The sequence below is a fragment of the Meles meles genome, chromosome 5 (assembly GCF_922984935.1).
Source record: "Meles meles chromosome 5, mMelMel3.1 paternal haplotype, whole genome shotgun sequence".
NCBI classification, from domain to species: Eukaryota; Metazoa; Chordata; class Mammalia; order Carnivora; family Mustelidae; genus Meles; species Meles meles.
The window spans coordinates 119,879,924-119,905,054 of NC_060070.1; the positions used below are offsets into that span (position 1 = coordinate 119,879,924).

At 50.1% G+C, this 25,131-nt stretch overlaps 1 protein-coding gene across 4 annotated transcripts in view; it reads right to left on the reverse strand.

Annotated features, from left to right (window-relative positions):
* PPARD (peroxisome proliferator activated receptor delta) overlaps window positions 1-25,131 on the reverse strand; it is an 82,556-nt gene that overhangs the window by 10,323 nt on the left and 47,102 nt on the right. For 3 of the 4 annotated variants that reach the window (XM_046006428.1, XM_046006427.1, XM_046006429.1), the window contains one exon: window positions 3,699-3,929. In XM_046006428.1, coding sequence (XP_045862384.1) covers window positions 3,699-3,828 — 130 coding nt within the window. In that variant the 5' untranslated portion in view covers window positions 3,829-3,929. Of the gene's footprint in view, window positions 1-3,698; window positions 3,930-22,178; window positions 22,353-25,131 lie in introns of those variants that run through there. The other variant, XM_046006430.1, reaches the window with a different exon arrangement.

Below are 25,131 nucleotides of genomic sequence, written 5' to 3' on the forward strand. Positions count from 1 at the left end.
GCCTGTCCCGCAGAATTCAACTTGTCAGCCCTCACAGTTGTGTGAGCCAAGGCCTTAAACACACATACACACACACACTCTCTCTCTCTATGTGTGCACACATCCTATTGGTAATAACCTAGAACCATCCGACCCCTGGGGCTGAGCTCGTACTATTCATTACTACTAATCAATAATTCATGACTATGACAAGCGATGAGACAGGTCACTGCTGAGGATGACACCAGGCCATTATTGGAATGTTCAGACTCAGCGTAAACACTAAGCTCAACACCCAGGGAGTGAACTATCAGTTGTACCATCTTGGATTGCAAGTTCAGCAGACACTATTGACCTTGCTTGCATCATTTCCGCATGGAGGGGAGTTCTCTCGTGTATCTTATCTCTGTCACTGGAAGTATGCTGTTGCCAGAGCTGTGACAGTGGCCAGGAGGGTCAACACTATTTACTTCGCTGGCAGAGTCCCACAGGCAACTAGCTGCTGAAGACAGGGCCAGTTCTGTGGGACTCTGGAGCTGGGTTATTAAGCAGCCTCCTTACTTCTGTTGTCCTGTTCACTTGCACAGTGGGCTTCTCAGGGCTAGCATGCAGTCTTGTCCTCCACTGAAAGGCCAGCCTCTGCCTGGACACCCACTGAGTGCCTGCTGAGAGAGGAGGTGCCAAGGCCAAGAGGAAGGACACTTGGTCTTCCTCAGCCCCAGCTCCATATTAAGACCCCTGACCTCCTCCTAGGGTGTGGATGGGATGCCCATCACTGAAGCAGGAGGGGACAGCTGCCCCCACCCTTACCCAGCTGGGGGACCCTGGCATGTGAGTTCCTGGTTAGAGTGCTCATGGTGAGGCCTGTCCTGCCTGCCTCTCTGTCAGATGCTGAGCTCGGGACAGAGCTGCAGAACTTCTGAGGGGTCAGAAGGGAAGCAAACTGCGGGACCTTCCTGCAGTTTCAAGGCTCAAGGCTGTGTTCTATCCTCCTGAATTCCTGAGGATTCCAGAGGCCCAAGCCATAGACTCATGGGGCAGGGTAGAGAACCTCACCCGGCCAGCCCTTGAGGTGGGCAGACTTTAAAGGGAGAGGCTGAGACTGGAGAAGTGATGGCACCAGCGAAAGCTATCGCTGATGGTCATAGGCTTGAGATCCCTGCCCTGGTTTGTGTGATTCCTGACACAGGATGAGGCTGTGTCCCCAGGGCCCCTCACCTGCCGGCCTTTTTTGGGAAACAAAATTACTTTACTTTTTAAAGAAAAGTGATGCGTTTGTTTCTTAAATGGTGAGAGTACTGCAGACTTGAGAAGAACACGTAATGGCGCACACCACCGCGTGACCCAGCCTCTCCACCATGATCCTACTCCTCTGAGTTAATGGCACAGCCTTTTGCATGTACACTCTTCTAGTGCCTTCCATGATACTTAAAGAAAGATTTTTAAGCAATGGTATCCCCCATTTGGCAGGAGCTCTTTCTCCCGCTGGTAGATTCAGACCCGCCCAGTCCTTGTTAATGACTGTACAGCATTCCACAGTCGGTTTTTCCCACAGTTTACATAACTGATTCCCCACAGATGGGCGCTTGCCCATTTGTTGCTTCTCTGAGCAGCGCTGCAGTAAGTGAGTGTGGAAATCTCTGTGCGCTTGCAGCAAGTATTTACATGGGATGCATTCCTAGGACAGGGGACTGCAGGGTCAAAGGAATGAAAGAAGTGCTTGCTTGCATAGCCAAGCCGCCCTTCCACCCTGGGTGGCTGGAGGGCCATGTCTTCCGCCTCTGGCCGCAAGAGTCTTCTCTGTTAATCTGACAGGCTAAATGACATCTCATCTTGAAGGTATCTTCTTTGATGAGTAGACTGAAAAACACTTTATTTTCCGGCCATCTGTATTTGTCCAACCGTGAACTGCCTGTTTCTATTTTTCTGTTGTTTATCTTATAGAATTTACAGGAACTTTTCCTATATAATGGCTTTAACACATAATGATTGTGTTAACCCCCTCCTGTTTCAATTATTGAACAGGGAAGTCTTTCTAGCTCTACTTCATCGATTTATTGGTAAATGGAATTCATTAAAAATCACATCACATATTGGGGGGGTTGGGCAAATTTTTTCCCAGACAGCTCCCTGTGTGCCCTAAATCCCACTGATAAAGCTCCCCGAGAAGCCATCACCATGTCCACCTTGCCCCATCTGTGCACCCAGGCCTTGCACTCTGATCTGCCATTAATAGCAGTATCATGTGGGGATAGGGTCCCTACAAGGATGTAGGGAAACTCCAGGACAGGTCATTACTGTGGAGGTAACTTCTGTGGGCCTGGCCCCAGATGTGGGGACAGAGTGGGCCTGGCCAGGTGGTAAGGCCACAAATTCCATGGCCTTCTCTTCCCTTTTCACTCTTCCTCAGTGACAGACCTTGCTCATTCTTAGCCTCTGGTGTCTCTCCTCTGCTGCCTAACCCTTCCTGCCCATCTCAATTTCAGAACAGTACATGTTATGAGCACTGAGTGATTGATCACCAGTCAGCCATTCCTCTTCTGGGAAAGGCTCTAAATTCATCATAGGGTCTCTAATTTCATCCCAGTGACCAGCCAACACACAGGTTACTGCAGGGGTTGGGGGAGACTTTCTCTTGAGTCCTGAAATCACACCTAGCCCACTTCGGTTATTCCTGGAAGGTGGGATCAGAGGGATGGGATCATGGCCCTTCCCTTACTCTACCCACCACGTGCCCTTAAGAGGAAGCAGCTCAGCAAAATCCAGGAACTTGTTTTACAGGTTCAAAGTAGTACGGCTCCAGGATTTGGGCCTTTCTTAACTATAGGCCAGGCAGGAACCTGCTCACCTCAGCAGCCCTGCCCTACCTTAACTCTGACACAGCCCTCCAGAGACCATCCTGTGGGGTGGGCCTGCTCCTCTGCCCTCAATCACAACCTGTGGCTGGGATCTCCTGCAGCTGAAACCCGCGGCCAGACTGGGATGTCCCCTGCTGGAAGTGCATCCTCTCGTGACCCTGAGTTCCCCAAGAGGGTAAGGGAGCAAGACTCAGCCGAATGTGCTGGCACTTAGGTGGAGAGAGAAGGAGAGAAGCTGGGGAAGGGGCAGCATCAGCAGCAGGGAAAACCAGGGGCCAAGGAGTGGATTCTGGGTGCCCCTGAAGGTGGACATAACACGATGATGATGAAGATGGGGAGAGAACAGCACACGGTCCCAGGGAACCGACAAGTGCGATAAGAGAAGCTAAAAACTGGCTCGCTGCACAAAAGTAACCTTAATTACAGTCATTCAGATGGGCCGCTTAGCACTTACTCCTAATTACAGGGCCGCTCCGTGATGTGTGTCATTAGCACCAGATCAGTGGAGCTGGGCGCTGCGACTATTTGTTACGATCACAGGTACAGCTGACCTTCCCAGTGTAGGTTAACGCAGACTGGCTCCAGGTCCCCTGGGCGGCAGCAGGGGAATCATATGGATGACGACATGCATCCCAAATGCTAACTCACTGAATTCTCATGAAAGCCCCTGTCCACATCCCCTACAAGCTGTCGGTTTCACAGAAAGAAGAAGTGCACTGGCCTGAAGTCCTGCTGCCGAGAAACACCAGCACAGAGCTGTGAACCCCGGCTGCCCGGCTCTGCCCCTCTGAGCCCCATGATGCTGCCTGCTCGGCCCACTCGGTGTCCTCTGCCCTATGTTCCCTGTTGCCCACTCCTCACCTGTATAGCTGCTGGAAGGAAGAGAGCGCTCTGGTCCTCCATTGAGTTCTGGGGTTCCATCTGCCTCTGCCACTTCCTTTTTCTCCTCCTCTTCCCGGATCTCAGGGGCTTCCCCCGGCAGCTGCTCCATGGCTGATTTCCCCTCGGCGCCACGCCTGCAGGCCCGCTCATAGCTCTGGCATCATCTGGGTCTGAACGCAGAGGGACCTCTACAGGGCAGCTGCCATCAGCCTGGGCCAAGGGGCAGACAGGAAGAGCGTGAGAGGGTGAGAGAGGAGGGCATGCGAGAGGGCTACCACTGGCAGGGGGGCAGTATGGAGGTGAATCCCCTGCTCCGCTCCTTCACGGCAGGCACGCCTCCTCCCTGTAGCTCTAGCCCACGGGCTCCGCTCCTTGTACCCCGTGTCCCTTCTCCTCCTGCCCTCTGTCCACTTGGTTCCCGAGGCAGGTCTGGGGGGTTTGGAGCAGTCTCCACGAACCAGACAGGGTGACACACCCCTGCACCCTCTTTCCCTCCTCAGCCCCATCCTGCTCTTTGTGCTAGAACAGAATGACTTCAGGGGCTTTTTCCAACTCTGCAGTCCTCCTCGAGATCCTAACACGCATCATGCCTCCTAACCCCCGTCCTTCCCCTCCAGCACTCAGGCTCTCCTATGCCACAAGTTTTTTGTTTTTTTTTTAAATGATTTTATTTATTTGACACCGAGAGATCTCAAGTAGGGAGAGCAGCAGGCAGAGAGAGGGGGAAGCAGGCTCCCCGGTGAGCAGAGAGCCCGATGGGGGGCTCGATCCCAGGACCCCGAGATCATGACCTGAGCGGAAGGCAGAGGCTTAACCCACTGAGCCACGCAGGCACCTTATACGCCACAAGCTTTGAAGGGAGTAAGTCCTGTCCTTCCTGTGTTTGGGTGTGGGGGGAAGAAAAAAGACCCAAGGCTCTGTTAGGTGTTAGGCTTGCAGCTGGCAGATTTGCAACTAGACCCTCAGCAGCACAGCTGGCAGGTAAGGGGCCAGGAGCTCTGTCCAGGAATCTTTCCAAGGTGGGGTCCTGGGTGGGGACTCCTGCACGGAGGAGGCAGTTCTGACCCTCGGCAAGTGACATACTGCCCACAAATGCCACCACTGGTAAGACTATGAGGTGTTGTCGGGGGTGGGGGAGTCATCCTGGCAGGGACCAGCAGGGAGACGCCTTGAGAGTGGAGTGGATTTTGACAAGAGATGGCATGGAGCTTGTGTTGAGAAAAGCATGAGAAAAGACTCAGAGGCAACACAGCAGGGAGCAGTGAGGATCCCAGTGGCCACAGAGCGAGCCCTGTGAGAGCGAGGATTTGGAGGGATCGCTGGGAAGGTGGGCTGCATCCAGGCACGCATGAGCAACTGACTCTATCCCAAGGCAGTGCAGGCTGTGGGAGGATTGAGAGCATTATTAAAGACCTTAATGCTTTAGGGAAATCTAAGCATCTGTGGGCTTTCTAGATGTGCCACAGGCAGCTTGAACATAACCTATCCAAACAGAACCCACCATCTGCCCTCAAACCCACCCTTCCTCTGGTAATCCCTACTTTAGTGATCTGCATTGCCCATCTACCCACTTAGCAAATCCAGAAGTCAGGGGTCAACAGAGACTCTTCCCTCTCCCACGCTGCTCCACACTTGCACACTTGGCCGGACACTGCAACTACTGGGGAGTTTTTCAAAATAGGGATGCCTGGGCCTGTCCCCAGAGATTCTCATCAAATGGTCTGGGGGAGCTGCCTGGGCACTTGGGATCTTTGTTTTTAATTCTCCTGGTGATTGTCACGTGCAGCCAAGCTTGAGAACCACTGCTGCACAGCAAGGCTGCTTCCAGCCGACAGTAAATCTTCCCTCTCCCAGCAATCCTTTCCAGGAGGCTTTCATTTTCCCTTGTTTGGATGGACAACAACCTCTTCCAGTTTGTCCACGAAAGGCAGTTTGGAAATTTGGCCCTAGAGTCTAAGAGCTGGGAAATTGGGAATGTGGAGATGTGCTGGGCATCCTTGTTGATCTGATTGATGGTCATGGGAAGGGATTCAGTTCACCAAAGGAAAAACAATGTGTCAAGGGAGGTCAGGGGCATAGGCGCCAGAACCAATTGAGCACTGGCCAGGCGCAGGACAGACATGGGACAACCAGACAATGTGGAGTAATGGGAAGGGCTGTTTCACCGGGGCGGGCTCAACCGTGTCAAAAGCTGCAGAGTTGAAGGCTGATAAACTGACACATGACCCCTGGGTTCAGTGACCGCCAGGTCATCAGTGACCTTGTGAGGCAAGTTTCAGTCAAGTGGTTAGGATGGAAACTGGGACTCTGGAGAATAAGTGGGAGGGAGGGAGGCAGTATGGCGAATGGAGACTCGGTTTTTGGTAAATATGTCAAGGAAATAAATGTACTGGCTGGAGAAAGTGGCAAAGTCAGGAAGAAGTTTTTTGGACTAGAGGAGACTCGAGTAAGCCACGGGTAGAGGAGACTCGAGTAAGCCATGGGTAGAGTAGAGGTCTGCAGAGAAAGACCATCTGAAGATTCAAGGCGGGGAAGCTGGGACAGAATGACTGATGGGAGGGGACGAATTCAAGGGCACAGGAGAAAGAATATACAAAGAAGTATCATGGCAACTGGGCAGGGGGTTGTTAAAGCTCATACCGGATGGGATGGCCTCAGTCTTTTAGTTAATAAAGTAGGAGGGAAAGTTGTCCACTGAGAGTAAAAGATGGGACTTGCAGAAAGCAAAGAGGCTGGGTGGAGGCACTTGGGCAAACATGACACAGAATTAGTTGGAGAAGAATAAAAAGAAGTATAGCAAAGCCACGATAATTAAAACAGTGTCACACTGGCACACGAATAGACAATCAATGAAAGAGAATACAGAGTCCATAAATAGATGCTAACAAATACGGAACGTTAACACGTTATAAAGACAGTACTTCACATCAAAGAGAACAAATGGGTTCTCCAATAAATGGTAATGGGACAACAGAGTAGCGATCTGGAAAAATTAAGATGGACCCCGACCTCAAATATTCTATCAAGATGAGGTCCCAGTAAATAAAAACAATTTTTTTTAAGTTAAAACAAAAATACAGGGGTTCCTGGGTGGCTCAGGGGGTTAAGCCTCTGCCTTCAGCTCGGGTCATGATCTCAGGGTCCTGGGATCGAGCCCGACATCTGGCTCTCTGCTCAGTGGGGAGTATGCTTCCCCCTCTCTCTCTGCCTGCCTCTCTGCCTACTTGTGATCTCTGTCAAATAAATAAATAAAATCTTAAAAAAAAACCCCAAATATATGCATTATTGGACACCTCACTCACTCAGTCCATGGAGCATGGAACTCTAGATCTCAGGATCATGGGTTCAAGCCCCATGTTGGGCACAGAGACTACTTTAAAAAATTATATATATGTACAAATATACACACACACATATATACACTTTCAACATGGTAGAAACAATCATAACAAAAAAAGATAATAAACTGGGGAAAATATGGGCAACTCTCATCAAGGGGCTAATTTCTCTAAAACATTTCCTATAAACAAGAGGCCAGCAACTTCACAGATAAATGGGCCTGAGATATGAAACATGTATACAGAAAAGGTACCCATTTGAAAAGCTGCTGAGCATCACTCATTAAAAAAAAGAAATACACAATACTCAAATACACTTTTCAGATCAGATTAAAACAAATGGTAACATGTTGCTAAACACATGGGGAAACATAATCTCACACAGCCCTGATGGAGAGGTAGGCTGGCATGACCTCTGAAGAGGGTAACTTGCTTACGTTTATCTAAATTACAGGTGCACATTCCCTATGACCCAGAAATGCCACTTCTGGGTTTTATCCTACAGTTTTGTTTCCACTTTAGCAAAATAACAGAACTCTCCTTTAGTACACGGTTATCCATTACAGTACTATCGGACTAGTAAGAGGCAAGGAACACACCAAATGTCTATAATCAGGGGACAGGAATTCTATGCAGCCACAAACAAGAATCATGATGTTTATGGACAAGAATGGAAGTATCTTCATATCTCCATCCATATATTAAAAAGGGAATAGAGTAACTTGCAGAAGGAATTGAAGAGCTACACCTCATGCAAAAAAGATAAACCAAAGTTTGTGTTTGCTTGTGTGTGTATGAGCATGTGTAAGGCAGGAAGGCTCCAGAAGAAATGGGAATACTGGTCGCCTCTGGGTTGCTAGCAGGAGAGAGGTTTTTTCACAGTATCTTTTGTGCCTTTTAAACTCTGAACTACAGGCATGTTATCTGTTCTGAAAAGCATTTAAACTGGAATAAAGAGGCAAAACCTACAAATGATAATGTGGAAGAGGAGAGGGAGACAGCTGGAGGTGCTCAGGCAAATACAGATGGAAAAACGTCTGAGGTAACCACTACGATACCATAAATAGCATGTGTGGTTGCCAAATTACTACAGTAGAACAGGAAAACTTAGAAGTCATGTAAAACTCTAGCTTTCTGACTGCAAAAGCCTCACAGATGGGACACTATGGAGACACAGAAACTCAATGTGATGTAAGGTGGATTGGATCCTAGAACAGAAAGAGGACAGTGGTGGCAGAACTGGTAGGACTGAATAAAATTCTCTTTAGTTTGTAGCACTGAAACCATGTTCATTTCTTAGTTTGGTTAAGTGTCTGGCATTTTTGTACGATGTTCACATTAGGGGAAGCTGGATGAAGGGCACATGGGAACTCTGTGCGATCTCTGTGAGATTTCTGTAACTCTTCATTTTTTTTCAAAATAGAATTTTTTTTTTTAAAGCTTGAAAACTCCTGGCTTTCTGTCTTCTCTTGAAAATTGGGCAGACCTGACCACTGGGTGCCCGCATGGTGCCGACACCACCCTGGGAGCTGAGCAGTGGCCTCCCCTTTACCTAGACAGGTGCTAGTCACTGACACCCACGGTTCTGGCTATTTCCTGCAGGGTCACTTCCCTGGCTGCTTTGCTCATGCCCACTGTGTGAGGTGTCCCCTCCTGCAGGAATCTGAGTCTGGTTAGCATAAATCAGTTCCTCAAGGATCAATCACTGGTCATCAAATTAGACCCGGAGCATGGCGGTTCCCGCCATGTGGCTCTAATTACAAGGGGCAGCCTTCTTGTCTGCCCAACGCCATTCCCCCTTCTTCCTTACTGAGGCCCAATTTTTTGGATCAGGCACGTGCTTAGTCAAACACTCCATTTCCCAAGCTCCCCTACAGCTAATGTGTTCACGTGAGACAATGCTGACCAATACATAAACAGAAATCTACTGGGAGGGCCTTCTGAAAATAGGTTTTTCCCTGATCAGAAGAGACCAAAGTCTACCTTCCCCTTTTCCCCCCTGGGCCAGGAATACTGGCTCTGGAGCTGGAGCAGCCGCAGACAGGTTAAGAGGGTGGGCCGGGAGGAGAGAAGGGGTCCCGAGCCGCTGTTCCCCTAGCCCTGGAATGCCTGTCTCCGGACTCCCTGCTGTGGGAGACAAGGAAACGCCTGTTTCACAAGCCCTGTTTGCCAGATTTCAGCTGCAGGCACAACCCTGACGGAAACAACGTGGTATCAGACACTGAGCTAAGAGGAGAATGGGCTCCTGGGAGGGGGCTGGCGCCAACACTGGGAAAAGGACCTTGGCCATGATCACCGGGAGCAGTCTGTGGAGATGGTGGCATGTAGTAAACGCTCCAAAAACATCAGTAATTCTCTGAGTAACAAGGACCAGGGACACTGATTCGTCCTGCTCCACAGGACTGAAGAGGGGGCAGCATGCTGACAGAAGGCTCAGATGTGACTCCCACGAGCTGCAAGCACAGTGGTGGCAATGGCCACAGGGTAAGTGGCGTGAGGCTGAGAACAGACTGTTTCTGGCTCTGCAAAGCTTGGCTGTCAGTGGACACAGGGAAATGCACACCAGACTGTGGTGATGAGAACTGGGGAGGAAGGACATGAAGATTTGGGGTCCCCCTTAGCAGCTGGAAACAGAGGAGGGAAAACTATAACACGGCCTCATATAGATAATTTGACAAAACCTTTTCTCGCTCATTCCCTCACACCCTCTGATCCTCTGAGTAACTCTGGGGAGATGGGACAGAGTTCATGGTCAGTCCTGAGTCCTGGAAGGGGGTGGTGGGAGCTGACTGAGTGCCCACTACACATCATGTCTGGTGCATGGAAATGAGGCTCTGCTCCATTCTCCCAAGGTCCCGCAGCTGAGTCTTGTGAGCTCCCCTGGGGAGGGAAGTGACAGAAAGCTCAGGCCTGTGGAGCCTGTCTCTTGGAGAACATGCCAAGGATAAAGCAGAAGACCACAGGGTCTCAGACATGATGGGGTCTGAGGCTGGCCAGGCTTCCGAAGAACTGCGGGAGGTGGGCCGCCTCACGCATCTCTGACACCTTGAGCCTCCGCTTCTGCTTCTGCCACCGGCAGAAGGTTATTTCACATGACCAGGGGAACTGTTATCAGTTTTGGGGGGATGGATGCTTCTTGAAACAGATGTGGATCTGGGCTCTGGCTAGAGTTCTGGATTTGGGGCCAGGGGCCCTGGATTCCAGGCGGATGCTCCTCCCCTGACTGGAGCTGTCCCTTCTGGTTGTGACCAGCAAGAGGGGGAGGGGAACAGCAATCTGGTTGTTCTAAAGCCCACGCACATCCCTTGGGCTGTTTCATATTTAGATGGAACCGCTGTGCTGTAGCCCATCCTTGCTTTTTTGCCAGAAACCACATTTTCACACAGCCCCAGCTGCTCCATTTACAGCTGAGGTCTGCCCATCTGCCTGCAGCCAAGGCCACCCCACTGCCACTGCTGTTCTCAGCTTGCTTGGTCAGGGGTTACTCTGATCCCAGGGTCCTCTCCTGACCCTACTGGGCCCAGACCCGCAGGCTGGCCATTTCGCAGGGGGCTGCCACCCCATTACCATTATTCCTACAGTGGACCTTACTTCCCTTCCTTTCTGCAGCCCTAGCATTGAAGCAGAACACGCAGGCGCCAGGTCTAACTTCGGTGTGGCTGGGAAGCCCAGGGTTTTCCTGCTGCGACCCCCCATTACTGGGCCAGAGCCAGAAACCCCTGATTGTGTCCCAGTGTCAGCCCACTTACGAGGTTGGTGCTGTCATTAGACAGGACAAGGGTCCTGAAGCCAGAATGAGGAGGTGCTGTTCTGCCGCCCTCAGACACAAAATGGAGTCTCTGGCGAAAGAACTTCTTGTAAAACAAATGCCCTACCACCCTGATTCTGGCACGTACACATGTGTGTTGTTTGTATTCATGCTCACACAAGCCAACAGGGCAAGCAAACCCAGTGCTCCCACTCTGGTACCCACTTATTTTTTTTTTTTTAGATTAGTTATTTGAGAGAGAGAGTGTGTGTATGTGAGCAGGGGAAGGGGTGGGGGAAGAGGGTGAGATTCTCAAGCAGACTTCATGCTGAGCATGGAGCCCAACGTGGGGCTCGATCCCATGAGTGAGATCATGGCCTGAGCTGAAACCAAGAGTTGGATGCCTAATTGACCAAGCTACCCCTCTAATACCCACTCTCTTCCCCCAAGAAGAATGCCAGACCTTCTGGGAGGGAAGGCAAGGGAGGCGCACACTGCATCCACTTGCCATCAGGCAGGTCTAGTTCATGGGCAAAGGTAATTAGAAGCTTAGCCCAAATGACCCAGAGCTGTACAGAGGCCTGGTCTGGTGTCCAAGCAACAAAGCCGCCTGGGGCCCTAATCCATCCCCCAAGGTCTAGACATCCTCAGGAGGCGGAGCGCCCCTGCCACATACCGGCAGGCTGCCTGCTCAGACTGGGGTCAGGCAAGGTGCTGGAGCCCCACTCATCTCTCAGAGCTGTGGTACAGCCTGACAGGCTTCTCCCTGCACCAGAGCCCAAGCTGGGTCACAGCTCTAAGCCTCCAGCTCACCACCTCCATCCCAGCAGTACTGGCTTCCCTTCTCCCGGGGCTTACTATACCCCAGGCTCTTTGTGTCTGGACATATAATCCTCCCAACAACACTAACAGTCAAATACTATTACTACATCCATTCAACTGATGAGGAATTTGCGCACAGAGAGGGAAAGTAACTGGTTCAAGGTCACACAGAAATCAGAATAAGGTCACAGTAATTGGAACAGCAGGACTGGAGTCCAGGCAGGTTGGTTCAGGTGTTAATCACTGCACTATGGGCCTTGCAAGCGGTGCTAGGTAAGTCTGGTATGTCCAGAAGATGGTATGTCCCTGCCCTGCTGGATCTAGAAGCTGCTCTTAACCACGGTCTGGAGCTATCACTGTTGAATTCTTTGTCTAGCCGCCAATCCCCAACTGTTTATCTGTCAAGAGTATCCTGGGTCAAAGTCCTTCTGGATACTCCCTGCCAGAAAATGACTGCTGTGGGCTAAAGACAGCTATAGGCTCTGGTCCCTGGCTCCTTCTCCAGGCATCCCACTCGCCCTGTGTGCCGTCACCACTTTCTGACCGTACAGGCTCGTACTGGCCTCAGCCTAGAATGCTGCCCCCTCCACTTCTTTCCTTCAAGAGTGGGCTCTCCTGCACCCCCTCCCTGAGGAGGAAACGCTCACCGACCAGCCTCATTCTGTTCCTTCCTAAGGCAAACCTGAGCCGGGCCCTCCAGATCTGCGATCACTGCAGCAAAGTGCAATGTCAGGCAGCTGGTCTGGCCTCACCATGCTGTTACCAGTTTCCCAGACAATGGCCTCTGTCTTGCTGAGGTAGGTCCCTAGCACCTGGCACGGGGCCTGGCATTTAGTGGGTGCTCTGCACACACTTGCTGGACGAACTCACAGATGTTAACCTTAGGCATAGTATTTTCAGTCCTACTTGCCATTGCCACGGTGCCAGTTTCTGTGTTAATTCCAGACGCTTCTGCGTCCGGCCTGGATTCAGATCTTGGCTCTGCTCCACCCTCTTTGGGACTCCGGGAAGAGACTAACTCTTCAGGAGATCCTCAGCCCAACATTTGGGATGCTATTCCCCAAGCTGAACAGTTGTCAGAAGGATTAAATAACCACACAGCCAGGGCTAAACAATGCTGAGTATACGGTATATGTCCGGCAAAGAGGGACGGTGGCTGTGGCCACGATCGTCACGGTTGGCTCATCTTAAGGGATGATAGGGAGCAAGTGACACTGCAGATCTAGAAATGTGCTAGCCCCATTAGGAATATTAGGAATAGTCCCATTAGGAATAGGGAAATGTCCCTATTCCAGGGACCTAAGCAGACCCAGAACTTCCCAATCCCCTGCCTTATAATCAGCTGTGTAGAAGAGAACCGACAGGGAGTGCCCTACTCTAGGCATGTGCCTCTCCTTCAGAGAGCTGGACCCAAACCTTCCTCTACTTCTTGTGCTCCCCCACCGCAACGCAGATGACCAGTTGCTGCTCTTTCCCCCATCACGCCACTCCAGGAGGATGAGGGTCAGCAGTCTCCAGATCAAGGGCAGAGGTTGCCCCATTTCCCTGGCAAGTGCTTTCAGGATCAGCAGTGAGAGAGGCCATGGAAGAATGGGCCTGCTTGACTCTGTCCCAAGCTTCCCAATCAATCATTAATCCGGGCACTGACCCAGTGCCCTGGTTTTCCAGGTCAGCAACTCCATGGGGCTCTTTGCTTCCCATTTGCCAATCCAGGTCACCCCACTCCTTTCAGGGCATAGGAGAGGCCTGTGTGGCCAGGAACAGCTGGCAGGCCACCTGAAGCCAACCCCCGAGAAGTAGTGTGGGGGCTGGTTTTATTCAGAGAGATCGGGAACCAGAGAAAAGACAGGCAGGAGGCCACCCTTGTCCCTTACATTATGTAATTTTTCCGGTAAGAGTCAGGCCCCTAAGCCCTGCAGAGTGGAGCTAGCTAAGCTAAAATAGAAAGAAAAGCCACCTCAGGCAGTTACAGAGTGTGGCAGAGAAGAGATGGGAGGTGGGTGGGAAAGAGAGCTCTTCATCCAGGATCCGCCCTGCCTGAGTATGCTGGGAGACCCGGACCCCCAGCCATCACCTTTTCCGCTGTAAGGGTTAAGGCGCTGAGCACTGCCCTGGCTGTCTTGGGCTGGAGCTACTGAAGACCAAGGACGTATCAGAAATCTCCAGTTTGGGGGCACTGGGGTGCCTTGGTCAGTTAAGAATCTGCTTTGGCTCAGGTCATGATCCCAGCGTACTGGGATCGAGCCCCGTGTTGGGCTCCTTGCTTGGCAGGGAAGTCCACTTCTCCCTCTTCCTCCCCCCAGTTGTGCTCTCTCATTCATTCTCTCTCTCTCAATTATATAAAATCTTAAAAAAAAACCTACAGTTTTTATAGACAACAGAATCTCAGCGATGTTGAAACACATACACAAGGCAAAAGAAACAAAACTGGAAAGACATGGCCCAAACTGTGAATGGTACTTTTCTCAGAGGGGTCCAGCTGGGGGTGATTCTTATTTTCTTGTATTTTTCTTGTGTTCTCCAATTTCTTCACCAAGAGCATAAGTTACATTAATGATGGGGGTGGGGGAGATGTTTAAAGAAGTGTGGTGAACAAAGAAAACTGAATCATACGCTGAGATACTAATGAGGTAAGAGAAAGGCCTGCCCAGAAAAAGACCCAGATCTCTCCTCCTGGAAGCCTGAGGGAGGAAGGAGGATGTATCACTGCTCAGAGAAGCCTCCTGAAGTAAGGGTGGTTGTGCCAGCAGGCAGGGGCCACACCAGGGGACCTTTCCAGAATGTTTCACCCGAGGACCTCAGGTGCTATGGCTGCTGGTGCTGTCAGTGCCCCTCCACTCTTCTTCCGGGCCCTGCCAGCTGCTGCCAGCTGCTTTCATTCACTTATTTAACAAATATTTGTTTAGTACCTACTATCACACGCCGGGCTACATCAGGCAAGTAACCAACACAAATATGTAACTAGGAATGACAACCAGTGCTCCGAAGGACAAAGACCAAGCACAGCAGGATCACACTCAGAGCGTGGTAGCCTAGTGTGGGTGCTCAGTGGATGCCTCTGACTGCGACGTGGGCCTGCAGGGTCCTGGGGCGGTGAGGAGGAGAGATGTGATAAGGCCCCACGGAGAGAGGAGGATGGCAGGGCCCCTCTGAGAGCACTCTAGCTGGTCTAGCTGGGGCTGGAGATCACCTGGGGCTTCAAAGGGCAAGCTGAGGATGTGGGTGTTTATCCAAAGAGCAGCAGAGTGCCTAGGAGGGCTCTGAAGAGGATGGACATGGGCAGCATCCAAGCTGCATTTAAACATGAGCTGCTCTGGCTGCTGTGGAGGGCCGGCTGGAGATGGTTTCAGTCGGGTTGAAAAGCCAGGGTAACAGCAAACCTAGCTGGGCCACCAATGGGAAGGAGAAGGCTGCCTCCCAGAGCCCTGGAAGGCTGGGCATGGGACGCAGCTGCCTATGCATTCCCGGGAAGATCAGTGTGACAGAGCGGAGGGGCGAGGCTCCTGCATGGAGCTATGTGCTTCTCCAGCTGCCCCATTTGTGCCTTCCAAGTAAAACATTAGTGCGGGCTTAGATGACCTCCAAGGCCCCTTCAGGCTCTGACATCCTTCGTTCCAACCCCCTCACACTGTCCTGGTCTTACTGATTCCCAGCTGTGACAAACACACACGCGTATCTGAGGAGCAGATGTGGCACTTGCTATGAGGCTGACTGCCACAAGTGGCCATGTTCCTGGGCCTGACCACTCCATCCAAGACCCCCAGACTCCCAACACATAGCTCTCGTGCCCCACACACTGCACTGTGGACCAGCAGCCCTGCTCTGGGAGCTATGTGGTTATAACGCAGGGGCCAGAGGTCACTACACATACCCTTTTCTTTTTAAAACAACAAAGACCGGGACACCAGCCAGCTCTTTAAAGTTCACAGAACGCCTTCATGTACACAATCCCGTTTAATCAACCCTGTGGGAGGGCGGCAGACAGCACTACTGTGTGTTGAGCACTAGAATGGATTATTTCACTTTAACACCGCGATGACCCTCCAAGGGAAGCTCTAATTCCTGCTGGCCACGTGAACGAACTGGGTGAGGGAACAGAGGCTGGTGGTAATGGGGGGATGCGTAGCACATGGAGGCAGTGCCAGGTCTAGTGAGAGGGAACGAAACTCGGCCCAGCCCAGGAGAAATGAGCCTCACAGTTGGAAGGGGGAGGTCAAAATGGGGGTCGGCAGGCATGAGTGACTTCTGAACCTCTCTCAGGGGAGGGGAGACAGGAAAGAACCCTATAGCTAAGCCAACATTGGTCAGTTCTGTCCAGGAGAAACTGTGGCACCCAAGTTCAAGCTTCACCTTTAACAGTGTTCATGTCCTTTGACTCTGTAATTCCCCTTATAGGAAAATGCACTGGGCTGTTCAGTGCAGTGTTATTTATAATAATGAAACAATATTTTATAATTAGGAGAAATATTTATAATGAAAAAGAACAGAAATGACTCAATGTCCAATAGAGGAATGGTTACATAAATTAGGCATCCCCTGACAAATGGAGTACCACTCAGCTATGAAACTTACACTTCTGGACAATATTTAATAACTTCTTTTTAAGTGAGAAATAATAAAATACAGAACTACACAGATAGCAGGATTCCCATAAAAATGACCAGAGAAAGAACGGAGGCAAGTTTCCTCGTATGCGTAGATGGTAAGTGATTTACTGCTTTTATGTGGCTGTACTTTTTGAACTCGATATACCAAACACGTATTACCTTCACCTTACACTTATCCCATCACTATATGCAATACCGTTGCTGGATCCTCCCTCCTTACACCTTTTCTTACTTGGCTCCTAGGCTTGCTGGCTGCTCCGACACAATCTCTTTTGCTGGTCCCAGTCAACTCCCAGTCTGAAGGTGTCTCTCGTTTTCCAGCTACACTCGCTCCCTGCATGATCTGAAGCTGGCTCGTAGCTTTCAATACCTTCAATAAATGTGTTGATGACTCCCACATTTAGTTCTCCAGTTCCAGCTTCTCTGACATCTCCACATGGATGCCCAGTGGTATCCGAACAGAGCCCTTGACCTTCTTCCAAGGTCTTTTCCATCTCAGTGAAGGTCATCTCCAACCTTCTAGTTGGTCAGGCCAAAATGTTGGAGTCAGCGAATCCTATGGCCTCTGCCTTTAACAAATATGTAGAGCCTAATTACTTCTCACCACCTCCACTGCCATGATCCTGGTCCAAGCTAACATCCTCTCTTGCCTGGATTATTCCAACAACCTCCCAACTGGCTTCTCTGCTCCAGGCTTCGCCCTCTACTCTCCACGCAGCAGACTGATCCTTTTAAGTCCAATATTGTCCTTCCTGTGACCAGATCCCTCCAGGAGCTTCCTGCCCATCTCTACGGTGGCCTGTGAGGCCTTCCAGAATGGGTGCCCTGCCCTCTGGCTCCCTTCCTGGCATACTGTGCACAGGCACATGGCCTCCCTGCCAATGGTATTGAATGCAACAGGGATAGCTTGCTGCAGTGTCTCCGCGGCTGTTCCCTCCAGCTGAAATGTACTTCCTCAGGGTTTTGCTCCCAGGTGACAGTCAACCCAGCAATGGACCCATGAGCCAGACCCAGGTGACTGAAAGCTCCTCACCCCCTTCCTAGTCTTTGGAATGTGGATTCTGTTTGCCTCTCCTGCTCCCCAGAGGCTGTTCCAAGGACACAGCCTTGAGATAGTGATGTTATTGAAAACACCTGCGTGGTGTACATGACTGACTATATAGTTAAGGTCTCCTGGTAAGCGTTCAAGATTTGGTGGTGGGGTGGGGATCCATTTGTCTTGCTGCCACCCACATAAGCCCTGCAAGCAAGCTCCCTTTCCTTATTCAAACTGTCCGGTGCTAACCTGGAGTGGCCTGCCTCTTTCTTCGGCTCTCTGCCCTCTGCTCGAAGTGACACCTGACCACTCAATTTAAAACCATCCCAGCCCACCCTCAGGTACTTCCATTTCCCCTCCTGCTTCAATCTTCTCCATAGCTCTCACCACTGTCTGGAATGGTGTAAATACACCCATATATGTATATACATACATATACATATATGTAAGTATTTTAAAAGACTCATTTGTTTACTGATTGTCTTTCCCCAAAAGAATATAAACCCCACAAGGCAAAAATTTTCACCTGTTAGAGTCACACTGATCTTCAAGTCTTACAGCCATGACTGGCTGATAGTAACTGCTCAATAAATATGTGCTGAATGAATGAATAATTTTTTATAATTGAAAAAAAGATTTCCATTCATGACCGGGCCTCAAACAGCCCCACAGAGATCTGGTCTCAGTTTCAGTTTTCCAAGAGTATCTGAGCCTGCTCTCCAGACCCTTCCAGTCAAGGGAGGAGCTCATCAGGACCACAATAAACTAGCAGAAATGCAGTGCAGGGGAGACAGGGAGTCCAGAATCAGCTGGCTGAGGGTACCTCATTGTGGTCGAGGCCAGCTCTTTTGCTAGTCTGTCAGGTGACTTTGGAAGGCAGTGGTTCATTTTTCTTGGCTTAATTCTCTCCCTGGGGAGTGAGTATTGGGGCATCTATCTCCTACCTCCTGTTGATTCTAAAATCCTCTCACTGAGCAGACCCCATGGGTAGTAGTCACTGGAAAATGGCTCAGGTAACTCATAGGCTTCGGCTCCTCTCAGGGCAGGGGTGGGAAGATGGTGACAAACCCTCCAGTATCTACACTCCAATCATGGAGGAAGGTAGGCTGTACCTACCACAACCTCAGGGAAAGCTGCACACAGACGGGGAAGGGGGTGGGGAGAGTGGCTACGTCTAGAGGAAGAAGAAATGATTTCTGTTGGAGGCCTCAGGGAGGGTTCAAGGCTAAGGAGAGCTGGTTTAAGATCATTAAGAAATGATCTTAAAAGTAAAATGTGCTCAAGAAAACATTTCAGAATTCAGAGAGGAAAATAAAATCAAGGAGGGGGGAGACTGCTTTTTAACTATAGACTGAGGGCTGGTTGTTCTAGGTGGGGGAAATGCAGGGTGTTGGGCCCAGGAAGGGGGTGGGTGGAGAGAGACACAAGCAGACAGGGTGGCAGGGACCAGAGAAGGCTGGGGAAGGAGGTCATAGCCAAACCACAGCACAGAGATCCTCTTGCAGCTCTCACGTGGGGCCTACCCAACTTCTGCGTTAAGCGCACTGTACAAAGTGTTCCTACATGTCAGGCATTACTGTAAGCTCCTTACATTAGTGACTCCCTGGGGCTTCGCAAGTGGGAACTAGGAAGCAGGTACTATTATCATTCCCATTTACTGATGACAAGACAGAGCAGGGAAGGCTGAAGTAATTTCCATGCGCAACAGAGCCAGGATCAGGACGCAGAGCCATGAGCCAGTCTGCCTTCAGGGTGGGAGCTCTCAGCCTCTCTACTGGACTGCTTCTCGCCCCCACTCCTGAGTTCCTCTGATGCTAAAAAGGCTCCTGCATCCTGGCGGGTGAACCCATACTCCAACAAACCTCCACTCCTGGTCGGGTCCATTTCCTGGTCTCTGGTCATCAAGTCCTGACCTGCACCTCTCCCTCCCCTCAAGCCATCCTGTCCAGAGGAGACCTCAGTTACCGAAGCAATTGTCACTAGACCTGTTCCTGACCCTCCTCCTCCTTTGTTTATCATGCTCTCCTATTGTGTGGCTCCCAAAACCTCCAATGGTCAAGATGAAGCTAGAATGTTGGAGTGGTAATACTTTAAACCTATCTTTTCTCCTAAATAGTAAGGGGCCAAAATGTCATGAGATGCTTTCCTCTAGGTGCTGTTCATTAACCTCTGGATAAAGCAACTGGACAAATTACAGTGACTGCCCCGGTCCTGCTGAAATCCAGACCCCCAGCATGACTCTTCTCTGTCTGGAGATGAGAAGAGAGTGGAGCAGATACAGGAGAGGGGAGGCAAGTAGAGTGTTATTTCAGGCCTATATGACAAGTGTACTCCCAGCTCGGTCTCTACTATGCTGTGTACCTCTGGGTGACCTTCTAACCTCTCTGTGCTCCAGTTTTCCCAACTGTGAGATGGGGTTAGTATCCACATGCCATCCTGAACGGAAGAAGCAAGGCTTGGATAAGATAATCAATGTGAAAAACATTTGTATTATACAATTCGCACACCAAAATATCAATGGCTGTGATCTCTTAGGGGTAATATTTGTTTCTTCTCTTATTGCTTATGTGATTTTTCTAAATTTTCTATAACGAACATGCGCTATTCAGTAAGCAAAAAGAAAAAAAAGTTTTAAAAGCATGATCAAACACGAGACATCGTTATTTTCGAGAAACGAGATGAAGCAGAACAAGCCGAAGAAGTCAATCTCATGATGTGACATTCTGGCACATTCCTGCCACGGAACTCTCTGCAGAACCCCAACCCCCACCAGAGCAGCAGACGGTGCACATGTGTGGCCACGGCAGGATGGCCCTGACACGCCGCTGGGAGGGGATGGCGAGGGGTCCCTTCTCACATCTGCCACATACCCATTTTGTTTAAGACAATGTACACAGCCGATACATGTTTGCCCAGAAACCCAACAACTACTAAGGGAAAACAGTCCGGAATGGGAGAGAGGAAGGAGGAGTGTGATGGTGGGGAGAGTAATAGCTTTTAGAAGTATGTAGTTGCAATTGTTTTTAAAAACAGGCATCAAGGGGTGCCTGGGTGGCTCAGTGGGTTAAGCCTCTGCCTTTGGCTCAGGTCATGATCCCGGGGTCCTGGGATCGAGTCCCGCATCGGGGGGGGGGGGCGGTAATCTCTGCTCAGCAGGGGGCCTGCTTCTCTCTCTCTTTCTCTCTCTGTCTGCCTCTCTGCCTACTTGTGATCTCTGTCAAATAAATAAATAAAATCTTAAAAAAAAAATAAAAATAGAGGGGCACCTGGGTGGCTCAGTGGATTAAGCCACTGCCTTTGGCTCGGGTCATGATCTCAGGGTCCTGGGATGGAGCCCCGCATCCCAGAGCAGAGAGCCCGCTTCCTCCTCTCTCTCTGCCTGCCTCTCTGCCTACTTGTGATCTCTCTCTCTGTCAAATAAATAAATAAAATCTTAAAAATAAATAAATAAATAAATAAATAAAATAAAATAAAAATAGAAAAATAAAAACAGGCATCAATGTCTTTTGCAAGGGAGCTGAGAAGAGCCAGGAGTCTCCTTTAAATACTTCTTGCTTTCTCCCTAACGAAAGCTCTGGATCTCACTTGAGTGAAACCAGCTTGGGAACCAAGGGTGAATATGGACACCAGAGGAGTCAAAGCTTGTCTGGTGTTGGATCTCAAAAGACATTTTCAGAACTTGCTCTCTGTTCTCCCTGTCCTTTTCCTTCTTTTTAAGATTTATTATTTATTTGAGAGAGTGAGAGAGAGAGAAAAGGGGCAGAGGAAGAGAATCCCAAGTAGACTCTCCTCCCTGAGCAGGGAACCCAACATGGGGTTCAATCTCATGACCCAGAGATCACGACCTGAGCCGAAACCAAGAGTCGGACGCTTAACGGACTGAGCCACCCAGGTGCCATCCCCCACCTTCAGCGCTTTCAAGTGCACACCTATGTGGTTGCTCTCTAAGGTCCTAGATAAGGGCTCAGTTAACAAATATTTGAAAAGCATGAAGCCCCCCCAAAGAGGAAACCAGAACCAGAGGTGAAGGAATGAAAGCGCAAATCAAACAAGAGTCTTCAAGTCTCAGGAACACCAGTACATACTTTTTCAACATCAAAGCCCCTTGGAGAGTCAGAAAACTGGCCCACGCCCTCGCCTTCCAATTTGCGTTATCGTTTCGGCGGCAGCTTCTGGATTGTACACCTGCACGACAGATAGCCTTCAGAGCTCTCAGTGGGAAAGCTGGTTAAAAAAAAAAATCTGCTGTCTCACTTCTCAGGACTCAGAGCCAGGACGAGGGATGCGCAGGACAAGATGGGGAAATACCGGGCGTGGAGCGACAGAAGGAGGACACCTGGGGAATTCATCCAGAGAGCGGAAGGCCTCACATGTTGGGTCATGTCAGGCTCGCAGTGTGGATTTCTGCCCTCTCTGGCAGGAGGAAGAAGGAGCTCTCTTGGAAAGAATCAGGTGAAGTACTACCACTGTTCCCTGAGTGCTACTGCACTCAGTAGTCTTGTCTATAGACACCTCTGTTCCTCTGGGGTTCTCTCCAGGGGGACCCTCTGTCCCTGCCGACCTGGCTGCCAGAGCCCTAAGGGGTCTCTCCAAGATACAGGGCCCAGGGAGGCCATCAGCTGAGGTAGAAGAACTCCCCAGAATTCCCCTCTGGGCCCACAAGGCATAGCTTGCTCCTGGCCAGGCCACTGTGGTCCTGCCCTGGATCTGGCCACTTCCCGGGAGGACTGTGAAGATGAACAACTCAAGGAGAAGCAGCAGGAACTCAGGAAGGCTGAGTCTCCTGGACTCTCAGCTCCACAGCAATAGGACAACAGGGTCCTGACACACCACATCCTGCCTGAGCCGGAGCCACTGTTTTCCTCACAACTGCTCACTGGAAGGGCATGAGGAACAGATATTACTCACCACGTGCTCAGGTGCTACTTGCTTTGGAGAGAGCTAACTGGGAAGATGTCGGGTGGTGGGCTTGTGGGCTGCCAGAGCAGAGGGCCGGCAAAGCGGCCCCAGAGGAGTCCAGAGTCACTGCCGTAGCCTTCCTTTCTTCTTGCCTCCTTGAGAACCTCCACCCAACTCCTAGGGCGTCCAGAGCACGCAGACAGTGTCTCCCCGCCCACAGTGACCTGCTTGGCAAGGTTCTGCACACCTTTCTCCCATTAATACTGCCTGTCTCCCTCCCCACCCCCAGGAACCCGGGCGGGCTGAGGGAATATCCCCTCCACCCATCTCGACTGCCCTTGGAATTCACGGGCCAGTCTGGGGATCCTGGGCACTGACTCCAGCATAAGCCAAGGCCGCGTACGTGAAACCTGCACTTCCCTGTCTAGGGAGGCAGGGGCTGGAACTGCGCCAGGGCCTCACCTTTGTAACATCCACACAAAAGCATTTATTCCAAAGGTGGCTGAGTAGAGTCCGAGAGCCCGCTTACCAGCTTGCCTGAGTTGCCCACGCCTTCCTACAGCACAGCCCACCACATGCCGGAGAGGCGCCTCTCTCTTCCCTCTCGCCTTGGATCCTGCAAGGGCTGGTGCAGTGCTGTGTTCTGAGCAGCACTAACGAGTGCCTGGTGCCACCAAAAGAACGATGGGGCGCCTTCGAGGCAGCAGACTGTCATTAAGGACAAAGGCAGGGTTCTGGTTCTGAAAGAACAGCTTGGGAATCCTAGCTTTGTCACTCACTAGCTGAGTGGCCTTGGGCAAATTGCTTTACCTCTCTGAGTAGTGATTTCCTTTTATGTACAACTACTCACCCCAGAAAGATGATGTAATTTGCCTACGGTTTTGGGGAGAGATGGCTGTAGAACTTGGTCCCCCGCCCCAGTTTCCTGGCTTCCAGGGCCTTGTTGACAACACCAAGATGCTTCTGAGCAGCAGGTGCAATTGACAGAGAAACGCATCGGTGGAAAGTTCCTTCCAAAGTGCTCTGCCTTACAACAAAAGCAGCCTTCCCAGCCAGCAGTTTAACTAGGTGATTCAAGTTGGCATCACCTTTACTGGGACCAACTGGGGCCATCACACTGCCTGATGTGGAAGAACAGGAAGCACTCATTACCTATGTGGGTTTGCACCAAAAAATGATAACCGGAACTCTATTCGCAAGGAAAGGACCAAACAAATATGGAATGTGGACAATCGATGACACAGTGTCAAGCAAATGCACAGACTGTTAGCACCTGATGAATCTTAGTGAAGGAAGTAAGAGACATTCACCACACTCTTCTTTCAACTTGCCTGTAGCTTGGACCTTTTATTAAATGAAAAGCAGAGAGGAAAAAGGCTGTTCTACCTTCAGCTCACCCATGACTCTCAACAGAGACTCGGATGTATCGTGTTCCATTCCCTACCCAGTGTCGGGAATATAAAAATTCAGGCTTCTCTGCTTGTTGTGCAAAGCTTGGCACAATAATGATCTCACAGGGTTTTTGAAGCTCATCTTCCACAAAACTCTAAACCATGAACCACCGTCAGCCACAGCTTTTTACACACTGCTTCCAGACAGCCAGCCATTAGCTGGAAACCCATTTATTGAGCCAACAACTTTCACAGAGTATTCTCTAAGGGTCATGCACCCACCTTGGGTAAAGGCACCAAACTGGGCCCCAGAGGCATTATAATGGACCAGACTTGGTGGCTGCCCTGTGGAGCTTACCTGGTAGGGAACCATACAATAGTTGGCACAAGAGTTGGCTTTTGTCAAGTGCTGCCCTGTGATCTTGTTCTCTCTCTCTTTTTTTGAGTAGGCTCCACACCCAGCATGGAGCCCAATGTGAGGCTTGAACTCATGAGCCTGAGATCAAGACCTGAGCCAAGGTCAAGTCAGATGCTTAGCCAACTGAGCCACCCTGACTTGTGATACCTCTTGACTATACTTCCATACAAAACTTCCTTCTCAACATTTCTTAGGAAATTTATCTGTTTTATTTAATCCCCAAACTTGAGAAACATCAACTGAAAAGTTGGGAAAACAGGAAAAAGTATGATAATCCCCTGGTGAAAATTAAAGCTTAAAAATCAATCTGGAGATATTACTGGTTTGAAAGACTCCACTGACTTCAAGCCAAAGCAGGAGCAAGAAGCTAACATGCAGAGTTGAAGGTTAAGGCTGGCAACCAGGACAGGAGTGTGAAGGAGAGAAGTGGTCACAATCTAATCGAGTCTTGCTTGTAGCCACTGCCATGCTGTATGTGTGTATTTATGGCCCTGTCTGCCATTAATGGTGAGTCATTCTTGCAAATATGTATTAATATATTTAAATACATAGTATGTACAAATCTTACTAGTACCTTCTAAGAAATAAGTCTAGAAGCAAAGAAAGCCCTTAAATGGGCAACTTTGACACATGATTTTTGTGTAGTGCTCTTAATTTTGTTAGGAGATCCACCTGTTAGGTTATCCAAATACTACTTAACTACTCAGTAATGTTCAGTGGCATTTTCCAGTGTCTATTTGATATGGGAGAGATACAGACAAAATATATGAGTATTGTGGAATTCTAGGACACAAAATCAGAAATGGATCTAAAATCTGAACTAATAAAGCATCACTGATTAGTAAAAGCATTAACTAAATCAAAATTGGGGCAAGCAAAGTATTTTCATCACTACAAAAGGAAATGAGCCTATATGAAGTAACGTGTGCCTTGATGTCCAACTTGAAGATGCTTTTGGAAACATGCTTAACAAACAAATAAACAAAAAACAACCTGATTTGGGGTGCCTGGGGGGCTCAGTCAGCGAAGCATCTGCCTTTGGCTCAGGTCATGATTCCAGGGTCCTGGGATCGAATCCCACATGGGGCTCCCTGCTCAGCAGGAAGTCCACTTCTCCCTTTCCTTCTGCCTGCTGCTTCCCCTGCTTGTGCTC